The sequence below is a fragment of the Hemiscyllium ocellatum genome, chromosome 3, assembly GCF_020745735.1.
Source record: "Hemiscyllium ocellatum isolate sHemOce1 chromosome 3, sHemOce1.pat.X.cur, whole genome shotgun sequence".
NCBI classification, from domain to species: Eukaryota; Metazoa; Chordata; class Chondrichthyes; order Orectolobiformes; family Hemiscylliidae; genus Hemiscyllium; species Hemiscyllium ocellatum.
This window is the reverse complement of record NC_083403.1, coordinates 75,798,102-75,814,002: the sequence shown is the minus strand read 5'-3', so window position 1 is coordinate 75,814,002 and position 15,901 is coordinate 75,798,102. Positions and strand designations below refer to the sequence as shown.

At 43.7% G+C, this 15,901-nt stretch overlaps 1 protein-coding gene across 1 annotated transcript in view; it reads right to left on the bottom strand.

The window, feature by feature from the left end:
* The window catches only part of rspo3 (R-spondin 3), a 106,003-nt gene extending 92,036 nt beyond the window's left edge, over positions 1-13,967 (bottom strand). Inside the window, exon 1 of the mRNA XM_060821212.1 lies at positions 12,759-13,967. Coding sequence (XP_060677195.1) covers positions 12,759-12,855 — 97 coding nt within the window. The 5' untranslated portion in view covers positions 12,856-13,967. The remainder of the gene's footprint in view (positions 1-12,758) is intronic.
* Between the last annotated feature and the right edge of the window lie 1,934 nt (positions 13,968-15,901).

The following is a 15,901-nucleotide window of genomic DNA, read 5'->3' as shown; positions in this document are numbered from 1 at the left end:
CTTCACAGCCACCAAAGATGGGACAATGAAAGTTAGAGATGTACAAGAGGCTGGAATTGGTGATCTCAAAGAATTGTAGGAGGACATTATAGAGCTATTGAGGGGTGAGACTCGGGAGTGATTGAAAGCCGAAGAATTTAAAATTGAAGCTTTGATGAACCAAGAGCCAATGTAGGTCTGTGAGCGTGGGGATAATGGGTTCACAGGACTTCATGGGACTTCAAATATGGGCCGACATTTTTATGATGTCAATTAATGGAGGGTGCAAGGTGAGGGGCTGACCTAGTGAGCTTGTAGTATTCCGTTCTAGCAATACCAACAACATGGCAGATGACTGGAGCTGGGCAGCAATCGGTTATGGAGGTGGACATTTGGCATTCTTGCTGATGAATAGGATATGTGGTCAGAAATCAGACATCACTATTGATATTGTCTTGAAGTCACTCATTAACCATTATATATTTATATATTAGAGATCGTTCTTTCTTTTTACTTTGACAACATATGAACCATATAACCCTCTAAATATAATATATATTTGCGATAGTAATCATAATACAAAATAATATGCTTGGAGTATAAATTTTGAATCTCATTCATCCAAATATTATTGTTTATGCAAACCTCTGTGGCAGCACCATAAATTCTCTCTAATTATTTAAATATCTCAGACTATTTTGTGACTGCACATGCCTGTTATGATGTTCTCACCTCTATAGCATTGAAAGACTCATCTAACCTATTGAAGAAGTCATTCATGGTACTTTGGAGTCTTTAGTGTTTTACGGGGTTTTGTTTTAAAATGAGTTACTTCAAGACCATTACCCAGAACGTTATTTTAAATTGAATGAAAAATATAAAGATTTTTCCAAAGATGAAGTGAAAATTAAAATCAAAATAATGTTTTCCCCCCAGAAACTCATAAGCATTGACTTGAAGTGTCATCTGACAGTTTCAAAATTGTACATGGGAGCACAGCAAACTCTCCATTTGATTAGCAAATGTTTCAGTATTATAGTTTAAGAGAAACCATGGAAATCTACATTAAAGGACATTTAAAAAAAAAGACAGCAATTAAATATTAACTATGCTTGTGGCACAAGTATTACCACAAAAATCAATGTTTATATTTCAGCTTTATTATCAATATATACTTAGGGTTGAATTTGCCTGGTCCCTTGATGATGAAATTACATATGAGGAAGCTAGATAATTGGAGGAGACCAGGCAACTTCCTGATGTTTCCCAAGGCAGGCTGGGAATTTGGTTGGCTGTCAATAGAACAGAATCAGGTAGCCAAATACATTGGTTATGATCCCAATCAGACTTTTTTAGCCTTGCTCATAGAGATGCTCTCTCTATGTGCTCAATGCAGGCAGCCTCCCTCAGGGCTGGTGGCTACATGCGCGATGGACAGGGCAACAACTGCAATCACACCCAAACCACAGAAAGAATATTCCCTCCATCCTAATGGAGTCGAGTCTTCCATTTTGTTTATTTTAGTGCTGACTTGTAGCCCAGTGCGGGTTTGTCCACAAGGAGTCATGGAATCATATAGCATGGAAACAGACCCTTCATCTTTGCTGACCAAGTTTCCTAAACTGAACTTGTCCCATTTGCCTACATTTTGCCTATATCCCTCTAAACCCTTCCTTATCATATATGCATCCAGCCTTTTAAATGTTGTAATTGTACCCGCCTCTATGACTTCCTCTGGTACCTCAAAATTGGGGCCACAGAATCTTCAGCCGTTAGTTGCCCAAAGTCAATCTTTAAACGGAAAAGGTTGGGAAAATTTCAACAGGCCTGCAAAACCATTGGAGAGAGAAAGAGTTCATGTTTTGAGTCCAGTATGGCTCTTCTTCAGAATTGAAGGGAAGTAAACCAATAATGGGTTTTGTGCAGTTGATTGTGGAAGGGAGAGGTAGAACAAAAGGGAATGTCCAGCATAAATTAAAGGGTAAAAGAGGGGGGAAAAAAAAACAAAGATGTCATGGAGCAAAACGCAAAGGGAGTGGTGATAATTGTAGTAAAGGAACAAAAGTATAGATACAGATTTAATGTTAGTGGCAGAATAATGGTAAAGTCTATGTAAAAATGAAGACATGAAAACAGAATACACTCTGGCACTTTGCAAAGAGTCAACATGGAGGACACATTTCATAATCTGAAGTTGTTTAAATGAATGTTGAATCCAGATGCAGTGAAGTGCCTACATGAAAATGAGTTACAATCAGATGAGAAAGGGTGAACTGGCTCTCCTCTTTTTAACCTCCTTTGTCAACTGCAACAAAATGTTTTAGATGAGTTTTAGCATATAGCTATACTTCACCCCAATTAATTCACCAGAAACGATAAGGAGTAAGAGCTATTTTATTACTTGCCAGTACTGAGAAAAATAAAAATTTAACATCAAGTATACACACACACACACACTCATGCACGCACATAGATACATACACACTCAAAATTAAAAGGGGGTTAATGTCAAATACGAAAAAGAGGATAAAATAATATGCAGTCTAAAATCCTGAGGGTGCTCTTGAGGTGTTGGGTTTCAAACTGAAACTGTTGTTAGTTAGGGATGTTCTAGATCAATGGCAGACATGAATATCTTTGAATTATCAATTTTTGGATATTTCTTCAATTTGTTTTGTCACCAGGCCTTGTCCTTCCTGAGCAAGCCAAGAGAGAGAAGAAAGAACCTTCTCCAATTCCTGTCACAAATTTATCACCCTTGTTTTGCCAAAGTAATTCTTTGAAATACAGATCATTAGTGTATTCCTGTGTCTGGTTTTATTGTCTTCAAGCTGGATAATTGTAGATGAGTTTTTTTTTCAAAATCTCCAACATGTAAAATTTTCATATAGGTATGGATCAAACAAATGATACAGTTTTTTCATGCCTGACTGATTTCAGTCTCTTTTGATAACAATGTTAATTTCAGTCCAGACTACTTCTTGTTTAATGATAGTCTTATGAAGTTTGGCTTGACCTGTAGCAGGAGAAAGTGAGGACTGTGAATGCTGGAAATCAGAGTTGAAAAGCATGGCACTGGATAAGCACAGCAGGTCAGGCAGCATCCGAGGAACAGGAAAATTGACATTTCAAGTATAAGCTCTGTAGTCAAGTGATTACTGCAGCCATTTCAAGTTGGCATTTTCCTCTTTTGAAATCATTTCAGTCCATGGTATTAAAATCAAATGGTGGAATTTAAAAATCAATAGACCACATTTTATCACTATTGTGATGGTGCTATTTCAAATTTCCATTGAGATTCACAGCAATCCTCTAACAAGCAAAGGGCAGAAAGATATGCGTGAGAGCAAGACTATGTATTTAAAATGACAAGCAATGGTGAGTTGGAATTACACTTGCACAGTGAGCAGACCACTGCAAAGTGGTCACCTAATCTGTGTTCAGTCTCCCCATTGTAGAGAAGATTTTATTTTGAACAACAAATCATTGAAACAATACATTAGCAGAAGTACTAATAAATAGTAAGTTCACCCAAAAGGAGTCTCTAGTCTTGGACAATGAGGAGGGAGGAGGTAAAGTGTCAGATATTAATGAGGACCATTAAACTCCTTAGTTCAGGAACGTCAGAAGCACTGTTGTGTGCAAGGTAAAATCATTGAAGCAAATGTGGTGGAAACATACAAACAAGGAGAATGGAATTGAGATCTTTACAGGAAGCAAAATGTCAGGAAATGTAGATGAGATAACTGGGAGTCAGTGAGTTGGTGAGTTAGTGAATTTTCATAGGTGGAATGAAGAGAACTATTAGAAATGGACTATGTGAAGGTGAGAGAAGGGTGAAGGTTACAAACAAAATTGATATTTTTCTCCAATTCCAAGGACAGGTCATCAATGCATCAGAAAACCACTTCGGAGAATGGGAATGAGTTGGACTGGAACAAGGAATGTTCTACACATCTTACAGGAAGACGTGTAATTGGGGCCCATCAGGATTCCCTTTCATTTGAAAGAAGTGAGTCAAGTTAAAGGAAACTTTGTTCAGTAAAGAAAACAAGTTGCGTCAGGCAGTGGAGGGAGCAGAAACAATAGTGGCTTGCATCTCTGTTTAAGAAACAAGGACTCTGTGCCAGACGGTGAGGGGTGTCAGGGTCCAGAGACTGGGCATCCATGGTAAAGACAAGGTGGTTTGGGGAAGAAAACTAAATTGTTGAACTGATATGGAGTTTTGGAAAAAGCTTGAATGTAAGTGTAAAGAAACTGGGCATGAAGCAATTCGCAAAATAACTCGCTGGGGAAATGGAAGGGAAATTAGGAAAAGGGTCACTTCCTATCATATTTGAATGGCTGATCATCACATTCCACAAACTGATACCACAAAAGGATTTCTGCACGGCCAATACCCTGTCATCTGAACAGCACTTCAGGTAGCTCAGAGATCTGTCAACGGTGAGAGAACTGGCATCAAAATAAACTGTCGTATTGTACTGTATTCTTATAATAGTGTCGATCGCAAAGAGTTCTCTCCCACACACAAACCTTTGCTTCCCGGGCTGCCTTTTAATGTGAAGTCATTGTTTTTTTGTGAATTAGAGACCAGCCATCGGACTACATGAGTACGAATCTTCCAGCTGTCCAGGGTATTCGGCCAACTGCCTGAGCACTTTTGTTTTGGCCTGGATTCACAACAGAGTCCGTCGTTGCCAAGTGCTCAGCTCAGGCAATATGCAGTGGCCTCCTGCAGAGGTCTCACGCTGTGGGCTCCAGCTCTGGATCCACTTTGCAGTTAGACTGCCACCTTTGTATTGAATGAAGAGCTAACGGAGGTGAAATGTGAGAAACGTACGCCCATTTATCTGCTGCAGACCAAAAGATGGGTACTAAACTTCGGTCAGTGTTTCTTCATGAGGTTTAGGCAGGTCCCAGGCTGAGGAGGAGGGGCCGTCGATTGTTTCCGATCAACTCAGAACTAACTTTCGCCCCAGACCAGAGGCAGCTTTGCAGGAGTCTGTGCGGGTGTACCAGTGTGTTAACTTGCAGTGCATTTAAAGGGCCGATTGTGGTGCTGCCCACCTCTCACCATTTTCGTTCAGCATTTATGTGTTAAAAGAGCGCAGAGGCAGCATCCCCTCGGCAGGAGAACGCTCCGCACAGGGACGTGCTGTTGCTGTTTGAGCGATCCCAAAAGGAGCGCGGTATCATTGTGGCTTCATGACTGTGCACTCACAGTCAACTCAAACCGCCCAGTCTCAAACGAGGTGCAGAGGAAAGCAGCTGAACTGTTACAACTTGACCCACCACGTGCTTTCACTACAGGGACCACAAATCACATCTTAAAAACATGTTGCTCATAATCCCCGGGTATTTAAGTGCGCATAAACTGGGGAAAACTCTGATCATGTCTTGCTTTACTGTGAGCCTGGGAAGAACGATGTGCTGAAAGTGAAGATCTGAGATTCACCTGGGTTAAAGCAATCCGACAGTATAAGGAATGAGAATGAGTGAGGTTAGAGTTCCCTTTTTTAAAAATCTTTGGGAGCTTGATCTCCAGAATTCAGTTGTCTGTGGCTGATGAAAGAGTTACACTTTTCATGGGTTCATCTTAAAACTGGAAGCAGTCTGGTTCTTACACCCGCTGCAGTGGTTCAAGCCACCAACCAGACTTGGATTGTTAATGAGGACAAATATTTATCTTCCAGTCTGTTACCAAAGGTTTATTGCACCAGAACCAACCTGTAAGAATGAAAATTATCCTCATGTGCCTCTCTTGCACTCTCAAACATTCCGATATTGATTTCTGCAGGTTAGTCATTGAAAAATAGCAAATAAAAGAATTCCCATCCCTTCCTGTCGACTTAAGCCGCAGAACCAGAAAACGACACTATCCTGCCCGTGCAGAAAAACAATCTCCAATGTTGTTTTTGTAATAGGAGCTGTTGTTATGTTTGGACCCCGCCATCTCTGGGGCTCCAAGGGGAACGCTATAAATCACTTTTATCGCCCAGAGTGTCATTGGAAGCAATAAGTGGGTCATAACGCTGCACAAACAGGCAACAACGCAACGTATAGCAACCGCTGGGTTTTGAAAAGACTAACATTTCCCACGCGAAAATTTATTTGGGAAAGGGAAAGTGATGAGTCATAATTTTACGCTGAACCACGAATAGCAATTAATATTTTACTCATGTCTGAATTTTAAGTAATGTCATCTGAACTGTTAACAAGGCTAAACATATGAAACAATCCCACTCTATGCTAAACTAAAAACAACAGGCCTTTCAAACGAATGGGTCGAACAGTATTACATATGTATAATGATTCTGTAAAAATGATCAAACCGGATGCACGGAACTGACATAGAGGTATCCTACAGACACTGACTGGAGCTTTCGACATTGTCACCATGTTTATTAATCCACAGATTCATGATATCCTGACAGTGCTCTTGTTGGCTATGGGTTAATAACAGTCGACTGAGTAATTGTCGACTAAACCTTTTAGAATCAAATAAATTTGGCTCGATTTATTTTTGTTACAGGACTTCTATCACTGGTCTGCCATCAGCGCTCAATTGCAAAAAACTCAAATGTGTTCCCATCGCGAACTGGACTCTGGGGAGTGATTTCCAAACATTAGGGCTGTTCGTCATTGTAACCAAAGAACATTAGAGTCACTAAGGACAGGCCCAACCACGACATCCGCTGCAGAAAAAAACATTCTGAAAGTTAGTTTCCACCTTCCCGAGTTTGTAAAATGGGCTGTTACATCTAGGGCTACATGAGCCGTTCTGAAACCCCACAGGTAAGCCTTCTTCATACAGCAGTCACCACGAGTCATTTTTAACTGGATCACCAGTTGCGGCACCAATCCTGACAAAGGTTCGAGTTTCAAAAGACATCATTTCACAAGGTTTTCAGACTGGTTTCGTTCTTCGCTTTTCAATTCGTTCAACATTTACAATCGGCTCCTCCCACACACTCATATAGAGTCATCTGATGGTACAGCCAAATCTCCGATTGTTTTTTTTAAACCGAGTTGTTGGTTTTCCTGTTGGGGCACACCTTCACGGACTGGGAGTTCTCTGTAACTCTCTCTCACTTCGCGGTGCTTTGAAGATAATGGAAGCTCCGCTGTGACGTTAATGTGTCCTCTCATCGTCTCGGTATCGGGGAAATCCAATGGGATTGCAAACGATTTCCTCTCGACACGGTTTTCGGTCATTGAGGATTTAAAAAAAAATATTTGCCCACCGGCTAATCTCTGTTGAATGCCATCATCCAGGAGCCTGTACGGTCATTTTATTCACATTCACCAACACTTCTGCCAAAACTTAATCTACAACATTCATTAATGTTGCCATGGACTGGGGGAAATCCTGATCCAATTCAACTCTGATAAAGTCATTAAATAGCTATGCTAACATCCAAACTGTTGTCACAACTCAGTCCGTTCGGCGGGGGCTTTTTTTTGTTGCATTAATTTCGTCATTAATCGTTTTCTCAAAGAATCCCGCAAATGTCCCCGAATCTTCAATCGAAATCATACCGAGCGCAGACCGGTTTGTGGTGAGCGATCTCCCGCCAGTAAACACGTCTGATTAGATCGAGAGATTGTCACGGAGTTTGTCCCCCGCCCTCTCCAGCTGCCGGGAGAAGATGCCTGGAGCTAACTGCGTTCAAATTATCCAGCACGTTCTTTTTAATCCTGTTTCAAGTTGGTTTAGAAAATAAACCCAATTTTCTTTTTTAAAAAACAAGGGAGGCGCGAGTTCTTTCTTCTGTGTCGTTACCTGAACAGATAAACCCTTTGAGACTAGCCTCTCTCCGCACAGCTTTAACGTTAACTTATTTATTAGCGGCGTCGGCTGCCTTATCTTACACAGTAACATGCAACACTCGCAAAAACACCAGCAAGAAAGCACGACGACAACAGGACCACGCTATCTAGAAGTAAGAAGAGATGGAATCCAACATCTGACTCCCAAATCGTTTATAAATTAATATTCAGTTTCAAAAGTGTCTACGTATTACATTAAACTGGCTGTCGAATGGTCAGGATATGTCTGCATTTTCAAAATTTCTTGAAAATGTTGGCATTGTAGCTAAGCCTGTAATGCGATCAAGATTAGCTGCATTGGAAACAAAGCATTATTTGCACTAACATCTGCAAGCTTTTCCGGCCCTCATCCCCAAGTTGCAACGTCCCGTCAGGTGGGATTATTACAGAGTGCTGTAAGCAAAAAATGCAGTTGTTGTCACACTGCCTTCAACATAATTACCATAAACTAATTCTTTTCTAACACTCTAACTCGGGAGTTATTAAAATAGCACTTGCGGTAGACAATAAACTCTGCTTTCAGCAGTGGCGTAAGTAGACTTAGAAATAATATTTTACAACACAAGATGTCGCAATAGGTGTTCATTTGAAAGGCTTGTTATATATAGATCTATATAATGAGATTCCACGCTGATCAAAAGGTGGAGGTCTTCCCAACCGAGTTTTTAGTCTAACGAATCTGCGGTGTTAGCGGATATTTTACTCTGGGTCGGAATTTTCCCGGAGACTCCCCAGTTAGCAGCAGTTGGAAAGCATCTGGCGGGGAATACTGGAACTCAGTAATATGTTAGAGAGCCTGGCCCCGTCCACCAGGCGCGGATCCCGTTGTAAATGCCGGTTCCACTGTAGTGCACAGACAGGAGTTTGATTCACACCATGTTACCGAGGCGGATGAAGAAATGGCAGGAAACAAAATGCGCCCTTTCACCTCGAAAGCTCCAACCAAAAGTTTCATTGGGGCTTACGTAAAATGCAAAAAATAATTAAGAAGCCCGGATTCCCAAACGTACGGTGGTTTAAAAGGTTTTTGGCCAAAGTGCCATCTTCTTGTATTCTGAACGTGGACCTGAAACATTAACTCTGATTTCTCTCCACGGATGCTGCCAGACCTGCTGAGCTTTTCCAACAATTTCTGGTTTGGTGCCAGTAATCGAGCAAGACTCTCGACTTGTTGCTCGTTCTGAGTCCCCTCTCATTTTGTAACTTACTGATGGTTCAGTGTTTGGTCCCTGCGCTGAGTTCCTGCTCCCACGCTGAGAGGACTCTTGTCACTTTCCCACAACAGCGCGTCCCATCCAACTCCAAACGCAATCCCCCATTTCCTACTCGCCGGCTAATTCTGTGTCGGGACTTGAAAAGCTGTAGAATGACTTTCTTCCTTCCTCATTCCAGGCTCTCAAGTTCCAGGGTTAGAAATGGTGCGATCAATGCTTTCAAGAGCTTCTCTCAGCGCTGGGGCGCCTTGTTTTTTTCTCAGTTACCCAAATTGAAACTGGTTCAGCCGAAAACAGAAGATATCGAGGTGATCTGGCAGCGAGTGCCTTGGCTTGGAGCGTTTTGGGAGGGCTACTGGGACTCCGAAGCGAGAATTTCACCAGGTTAAGCTATCTGGTGACAAGCATTATTGTTTCCACGATTCTCGAAGCAGTGACTTGCAAACCACAAAAAGGATCAGTGGCGTGGAATCCAGCCATTGAGGGTATACTGGATGGATTATGTTTTTAACTTAAAATCAATGTGTGGGTATGGGGCAGGGCTGAACCCTATAGATCGCTTCATCCTTTAAACTCGGGTTGTCTTACAATTCTCTTTCCTTACGTCCTCAAGGACGCTATTTTTTTCCCCGGCGAAAGTGGGGTGGGCATAATCATAATGTAGCAGCAAATTACTGCAGATGCTGGAATCTGTACTGAAAATAACAAATACTGGAGATCACAGCGGGTCAGACAGCATCCATGGAGAGAGGGGAAACTAAGGCTTCGAGTCCAGATGAGTCTTCATCGGAGCATGCAGGAGATGGAAAACTTTCATAAGGACGCTCTCAGCCAGGCTTTGATGGCTGGTGTGGACTGAATTGTGAAGGAACCGTCTTTGTCCTTACACTTCAATAAGGTTTGGTATGAATATCACACACTTGATGTTTTTTGGACATCTGCAAACATCAGGGGCCCGTAAAGATACACATTCATTTGTAGAGTATTTTAAACGCATTTCATATTTCATAGAATCCCTACAGTGGGGAAACAGGCCATTCGGCCCAACCAGCCCACACCCACCCTCCGAAGAATAACCCACCCTACCTTATTTTACCCCTGACTAATGCACCTAACCTACGCATCCCTGAACATTCTGGGCAATGTAGCATGGCCTGCACATCTTTGTGGGAGGAAACCGGAGCACCCGCAGGAGATCCACACAAACACCGGGAGAATGGGCAAACTTCACACATTCAGTCGCCCGAGGCTAGAATCGAACCCGGGTGCGCTGTGAGGCATCAGTGCTAACCATCGAGCCATATAAATATATTAAATCTTCCTTAAAATTCATTAATCATCCCCAAAATCTGTCGCTTTTTCTTATCTCATTGAACGCGCATTGTGCTGAAGTTTAACTGGTATCTTAGGGATGGCGTGTGATGGTTATTTATCTGGAAGAAAATAAACATACCCAGCACTTCCTAGTATCTTTATGGCAATGCATATGTGATCTCTTATTTCAGTTCCTACATGGCGCTAAGGAGTGAGAGCTACGAGGAACGTCTGTCAGTAAGTTTCAGATTACATGGAGTTGACCAAAGAGGCGAAGTACTGGAATACTTCTGCAGCCGAACTGAAGCAGTACATTAGCAGCGCGATCTCTGGGCGATAAGCAAAGTGTCAAGTACAAAAGCGCTCTCAGCTGCACAGCACCATCCGATAGAGGAATATGCACTTACTGACCTCCCTTTGGTGACCTGATTACCCGTACCCTTGACCTACACATTTTTCAAAACACTGGCGGGTGAGAATAGATGCTGATGGCGAAGTGTATTGTCCTTTAACCAGCAATGCTCCCCCATGCATAGGTATGCCGGCACGTTAGTCAGTCTCTCCCCTTCCGCGGAGACCCAAAATATCCTGCTCTCTTTAGTTAATAAAAGATAAGAAGGCAAACACACGCACAGGACTTCGCCTCCTTCAGCGATTGAATTTCTGCTATTCTTTGCTTAATATTTTTAAATCTAAGTTCTTACAAGCAGCAAAGAAACAGACTCTGACCCAGCCTTGACAGCGGCTCACTGTCTTCCCAGTGTTAAAAGCGACCTGGACGAGACTAGCGGATAGCCGCCTATTGAAATTACAGCAACTCCCCTTCCTCCGGGATAAAGTTTTTCTTGTGCTTGTTATAACGCTTCACTAAACTCAGCAAATGTCCGAGATTAGACAGCGGCAACCAGGCACCGAGGCTGATCTTGTAGATCACTGCTTCCCTCTTATTAAGGCCAAGACTACCTTCAAGCATCGGTTTGAGGGGCCGACTGACAGAAAAGTTAACTGAAGTCCACTCTCCCCCTCCATACCAACCCACTCTCCCCCTCCACACCTACCCACTCTCACCCGCTACACAAACCCACTCTCCCCCTTCACCAATCCACTCTCCCCCTTCACACCAACCCACTCTCCCCCTCCACTCCAACCCAATCTCCCCCTTCACACCAACCCACTCTCCCCCTTCACACCAACCCACTCTCCCCCTTCACACCAACCCACTCTCCCCCTCCAGACCAACCCACTCTCCCCCTTCACTCCAACCCAATCTCCCCTTCACTCCAACCCAATCTCCCCCTTCACACCAACCCACTCTCCCCCTCCAGACCAACCCACTCTCCCCCTTCACACCAACCCACTCTCCCCCTTCACACCAACCCAATCTCCCCCTCCAGACCAACCCACTCTCCCCCTTCACACCAACCCACTCTCCCCTTCACTCCAACCCAATCTCCCCCTTCACACCAACCCACTCTCCCCCTTCACACCAACCTACTCTCCCCCTCCAGACCAACCCATTCTCCCCCTTCACACCAACCCACTCTCCCCCTTCACACCAACCCACTCTCCCCCTCCAGACCAACCCACTCTCCCCCTTCACACCAACCCACTCTCCCCCTCCAGACCAACCCATTCTCCCCTTCACACCAACCCACTCTCCCCCTTCACACCAACCCACTCTCCCCCTCCAGACCAACCCATTCTCCCCCTCCAGACCAACCCACTCTCCCCCTTCACACCAACCCACTCTCCCCCTTCACACCAACCTACTCTCCCCCTCCAGACAAACCCATTCTCCCCTTCACACCAACCCACTCTCCCCTTCACACCAACCCACTCTCCCCTTCACACCAACCCACTCTCCCCTCCAAACCAACCCACTCTCCCCATTCACACCAACCCACTCTCCCCCTCCAGACCAACCCATTCTCCCCTTCACACCAACCCACTCTCCCCCTCCAGACCAACCCATTCTCCCCTTCACACCAACCCACTCTCCCCTTCACACCAACCCACTCTCCCCCTTCACACCAACCCACTCTCCCCCTCCAAACCAACCCACTCTCCCCTTCACACCAACCCACTCTCCCCCTTCACACCAACCCACTCTCCCCCTCCAGACCAACCCATTCTCCCCTTCACACCAACCCACTCTCCCCTTCACACCAACCCACTCTCCCCCTTCACACCAACCCACTCTCCCCCTCCACACCAACCCACTCTCCCCTTCACACCAACCCACTCGCCCCCTCCACATCAACCCACTCTCCCCCTCCACACCAACCCCCTCCCCGCCAACTTTACTGCAGCCACAACGGGGGGTGGGGGGTGGGGGGGGGGGGGGGGAGGAAACAAAAATGTACCGGTATTTGGAAATGTAAACAGGTGTAACATCATTTTTAAGAAAATCAAACTTACTTCGTCTGTGCCGCCTTCCTCTTGAGGCGTTTTGGCTGCCAATGTATTCCATACAGTTTAATAAAATTAGAACCACAGAAATCAGTCGAAATTGCATAGTAACCTGCGGGTGATGTCTCCTAAAAGCAGCTACAGCAGTGACTCGGAGCTCACTTGGGAGAATCTCCGGGATATCCTCGGCTCCTCAAAATCAAGTTCTGGTTATCGATGTGAATGCAGCAATAAAAAAAACAGTGGAGGCAGCCTTACCAGATCTATAGTGCTACAGCGTGTCTACAGATCTGAGGTAGGGTCCCGGAATGACTGGCCCGAGTTGTAAGTAACATCTTGCAGCCAAGTGTGTTGGAAGCCTCCTCATAGAACTCGGAGTGCTGGGGTTTCACCTTTTTAACTAGAAACGCCTTGGATAGCCCCAGACCAGGTCCCGTCAACATCTGCTCTGCCGTCTCCAGTCAATAACTGTCACATTTAACACCTTCACAGCCATCCACTGCTCAACAATCTGAACAAATGCCAATATTTTACTCGGGTAATTCTTTCCGAAATAATTTTCTAGCTATCTGATTGCCGTTCATTTAGATCTTTAAATCACAGAATTAAAAAGAAAGGTTAGATGAATAGTCTAACTGAAAGGTTATATCATTACTTTTTTTTTAAAACGACGAGCTTAATAAGCCTTTCAATTTTTTTTAATATCAGATTTGGTTTAGTGCCATTTCCCTTTATACTTAAAACAAAATCAAGATAAAATATTCTTCAGACTTTTCCCCCGCAGTTCGTATTGCAATCCAAACTCTCTCCAGCGAGAGCTGGCCACTTGCGGGAGAATGCTGGCCTTGCTCGGTCTCACGCTGTGGTGGTAACCCTCCTCGGAGCTTCGCCAGGCATTGCTGCTCACCGCTCGATGGCTTCAGGTTAATTGCAGCCGCTTTTCCGTCCAACGAGCGGAGGGAGGTGTGAAGCGTCTGTCGAGCTGGGGAACGGACAGGAACGCGGGGCTTTCTCGCAGAGCAGCGGCGCTGAGGTTGTTCGCACTCTTGAGGGCGATATGACTGAGGAGAACAGCGCTGAGCAGATCAAATGACGTGAGCCTGGCGAATACAATCTCCACAAGGCAGCATCGGGCTCTGTCTAATATACTTGTCTTTTTTTTCAGTAAATATGCTCTGGCCTCGCCCCCTTCTGCTGGAAGGCTATATAAAGTCATTTCTCTGCCCATTTCGCTTAACTTTCTCAAACAGCGCAAACATCAGCTAACGGGAGCCGGCATCTTTCCGAGGTTATGTGATAGGTTTTTTTATATATCGGATTCCAATTACATTTAGGTCCGTGTCATTAATCCCAATGCAGTGGGCGCGATATGACTGATAGAGCGATTCCTCTACCAACTCACAAGCTGACTGAGCGAGTGGGAGCGATATGTGAAGAAATCGCCCCAGCCTTCAGGCTTACATCATTTTGAGAAATCATGTTTTATTCCATGCGAATTAGTGAAACAGCAATACCGAACAGGGATATCCAAATATCAGGAGCAGTCGCTCATTCAGGAATAAGGAAGCCAGGGATAATCCTATTAAAATTGCAATACTGTGGGAAGCGCTTTCAATGCAAACTGCACATCCTCCGTCTTTGTAATTTGAAATACAATAAAAAAACTTCGTATCGCTTTTTTTTTCTAAATTTGCCAGTTTAGAACATGTAACGGGATTCATGAAGTCAGAGTTTGATTGCAGTGCCAGTAAAAGAATATAAATCAGCTGGGAACATACGGCAACATAGTTGGCTATCACTGAAATGTTCTCAAATTTTACAACGGATTTGTGAAGGAAGTCTGTGCAGGAAAGGCATGAGCCTGGCTGGAGGTGCGCCCAAAAGCTCGCGCGGAGCAAGAATCTCAGCCCAGTCAAAGTCAATGCAGCCTGGATGTTCATAAGGAAAGGCCATCCATTGGTTTGCATATGCTACCAGATCGGCTGAGTATTTCTTGCATTTTCTATGTGGCTTTTTAAAAAAAAATATCAGTTTCTCAGTATCCATGGTGTCTGTACTTTGCTCTTGGACAACAATTGCTTGCTGATTGACAGTGGTAGCACAACTAGTTATGGATGCAGGGAGCACGCTTTTACACAAGTGAAAGCAACTGTGTCACAATTGGGTTTTGTCGGAGTCTGTAGAGTTACACGGTAGAAAACATAAGATACTGAGAAAACTCAGCAGGCCAGTCAGCATCTGCGGAGAGGGAGGTACGTTAGTTAATATTCCAGATTGCTAACTTTTCCCCAGGCCTGAAATGGCAAGCTTCTCTCTCCACTGATGCTGCCTGACCTGCTGCAATTTTCAGGCATTTTTTGTATTGTTTTGGCTCAACTTTCCAACGATTTAAGGTATCCTTTTTAAAAAAAAAGGTAATATATTCATCGTACCTTAATTTTCACAGTGGATAATTATCAGTTCCACAACTTACCAGCTAAGGAAATGACTCCTATCATTGCCACAAATAATGTTATGTTGGAATGATGTCGTCAAAAGTCTCTTCATAGACACAACCAATCAAAGAAGATTCCCAGTGGAACATAGAACTGTAGGCCATTCAGCCCCTTGAGTCTGTTCCATCATTCATTTAGATTGTCGCAGATATTTAGTTTAACTCCAAACATTGTCCTTACATCTGACAATCTTAATAACTTTACTCAATGACAATTTGACAATCTCAATTTTGAAATTTTCAACTGATCAAGTCTCAATTCCAACTACATTGCTTTAATTTTAATGCTGTGTCACCTCTTTCTGGACAACCCATAAGAAGAAAGTGTTGACTTTATCCACTAGAGTCAGGAAACATTTCTGTTTGAAAGATTTTAGATTAAATGAGCTATTTGCTTGGTTGTGGATGTATGTTATATATTCAAGAAAAAAAACTGTTTTAACTTACAGACAGTGTCTCAAAACCAGCTGTCCAAAGTCTGGAGTTCTCTGGAAACTGGGCAATTTTAGAATATCTCTTTTTTTTTAAAAGAAATGCTCAATTAAAATGAACTTACCTGAGCAGTTCATCCAGGCACTGAATGATGCCAGACCTGTTATCTATTTTGCCACTTGTGTGCTAGCTTATTCCTATGGACAAGTGACCCTTGACCCCACCT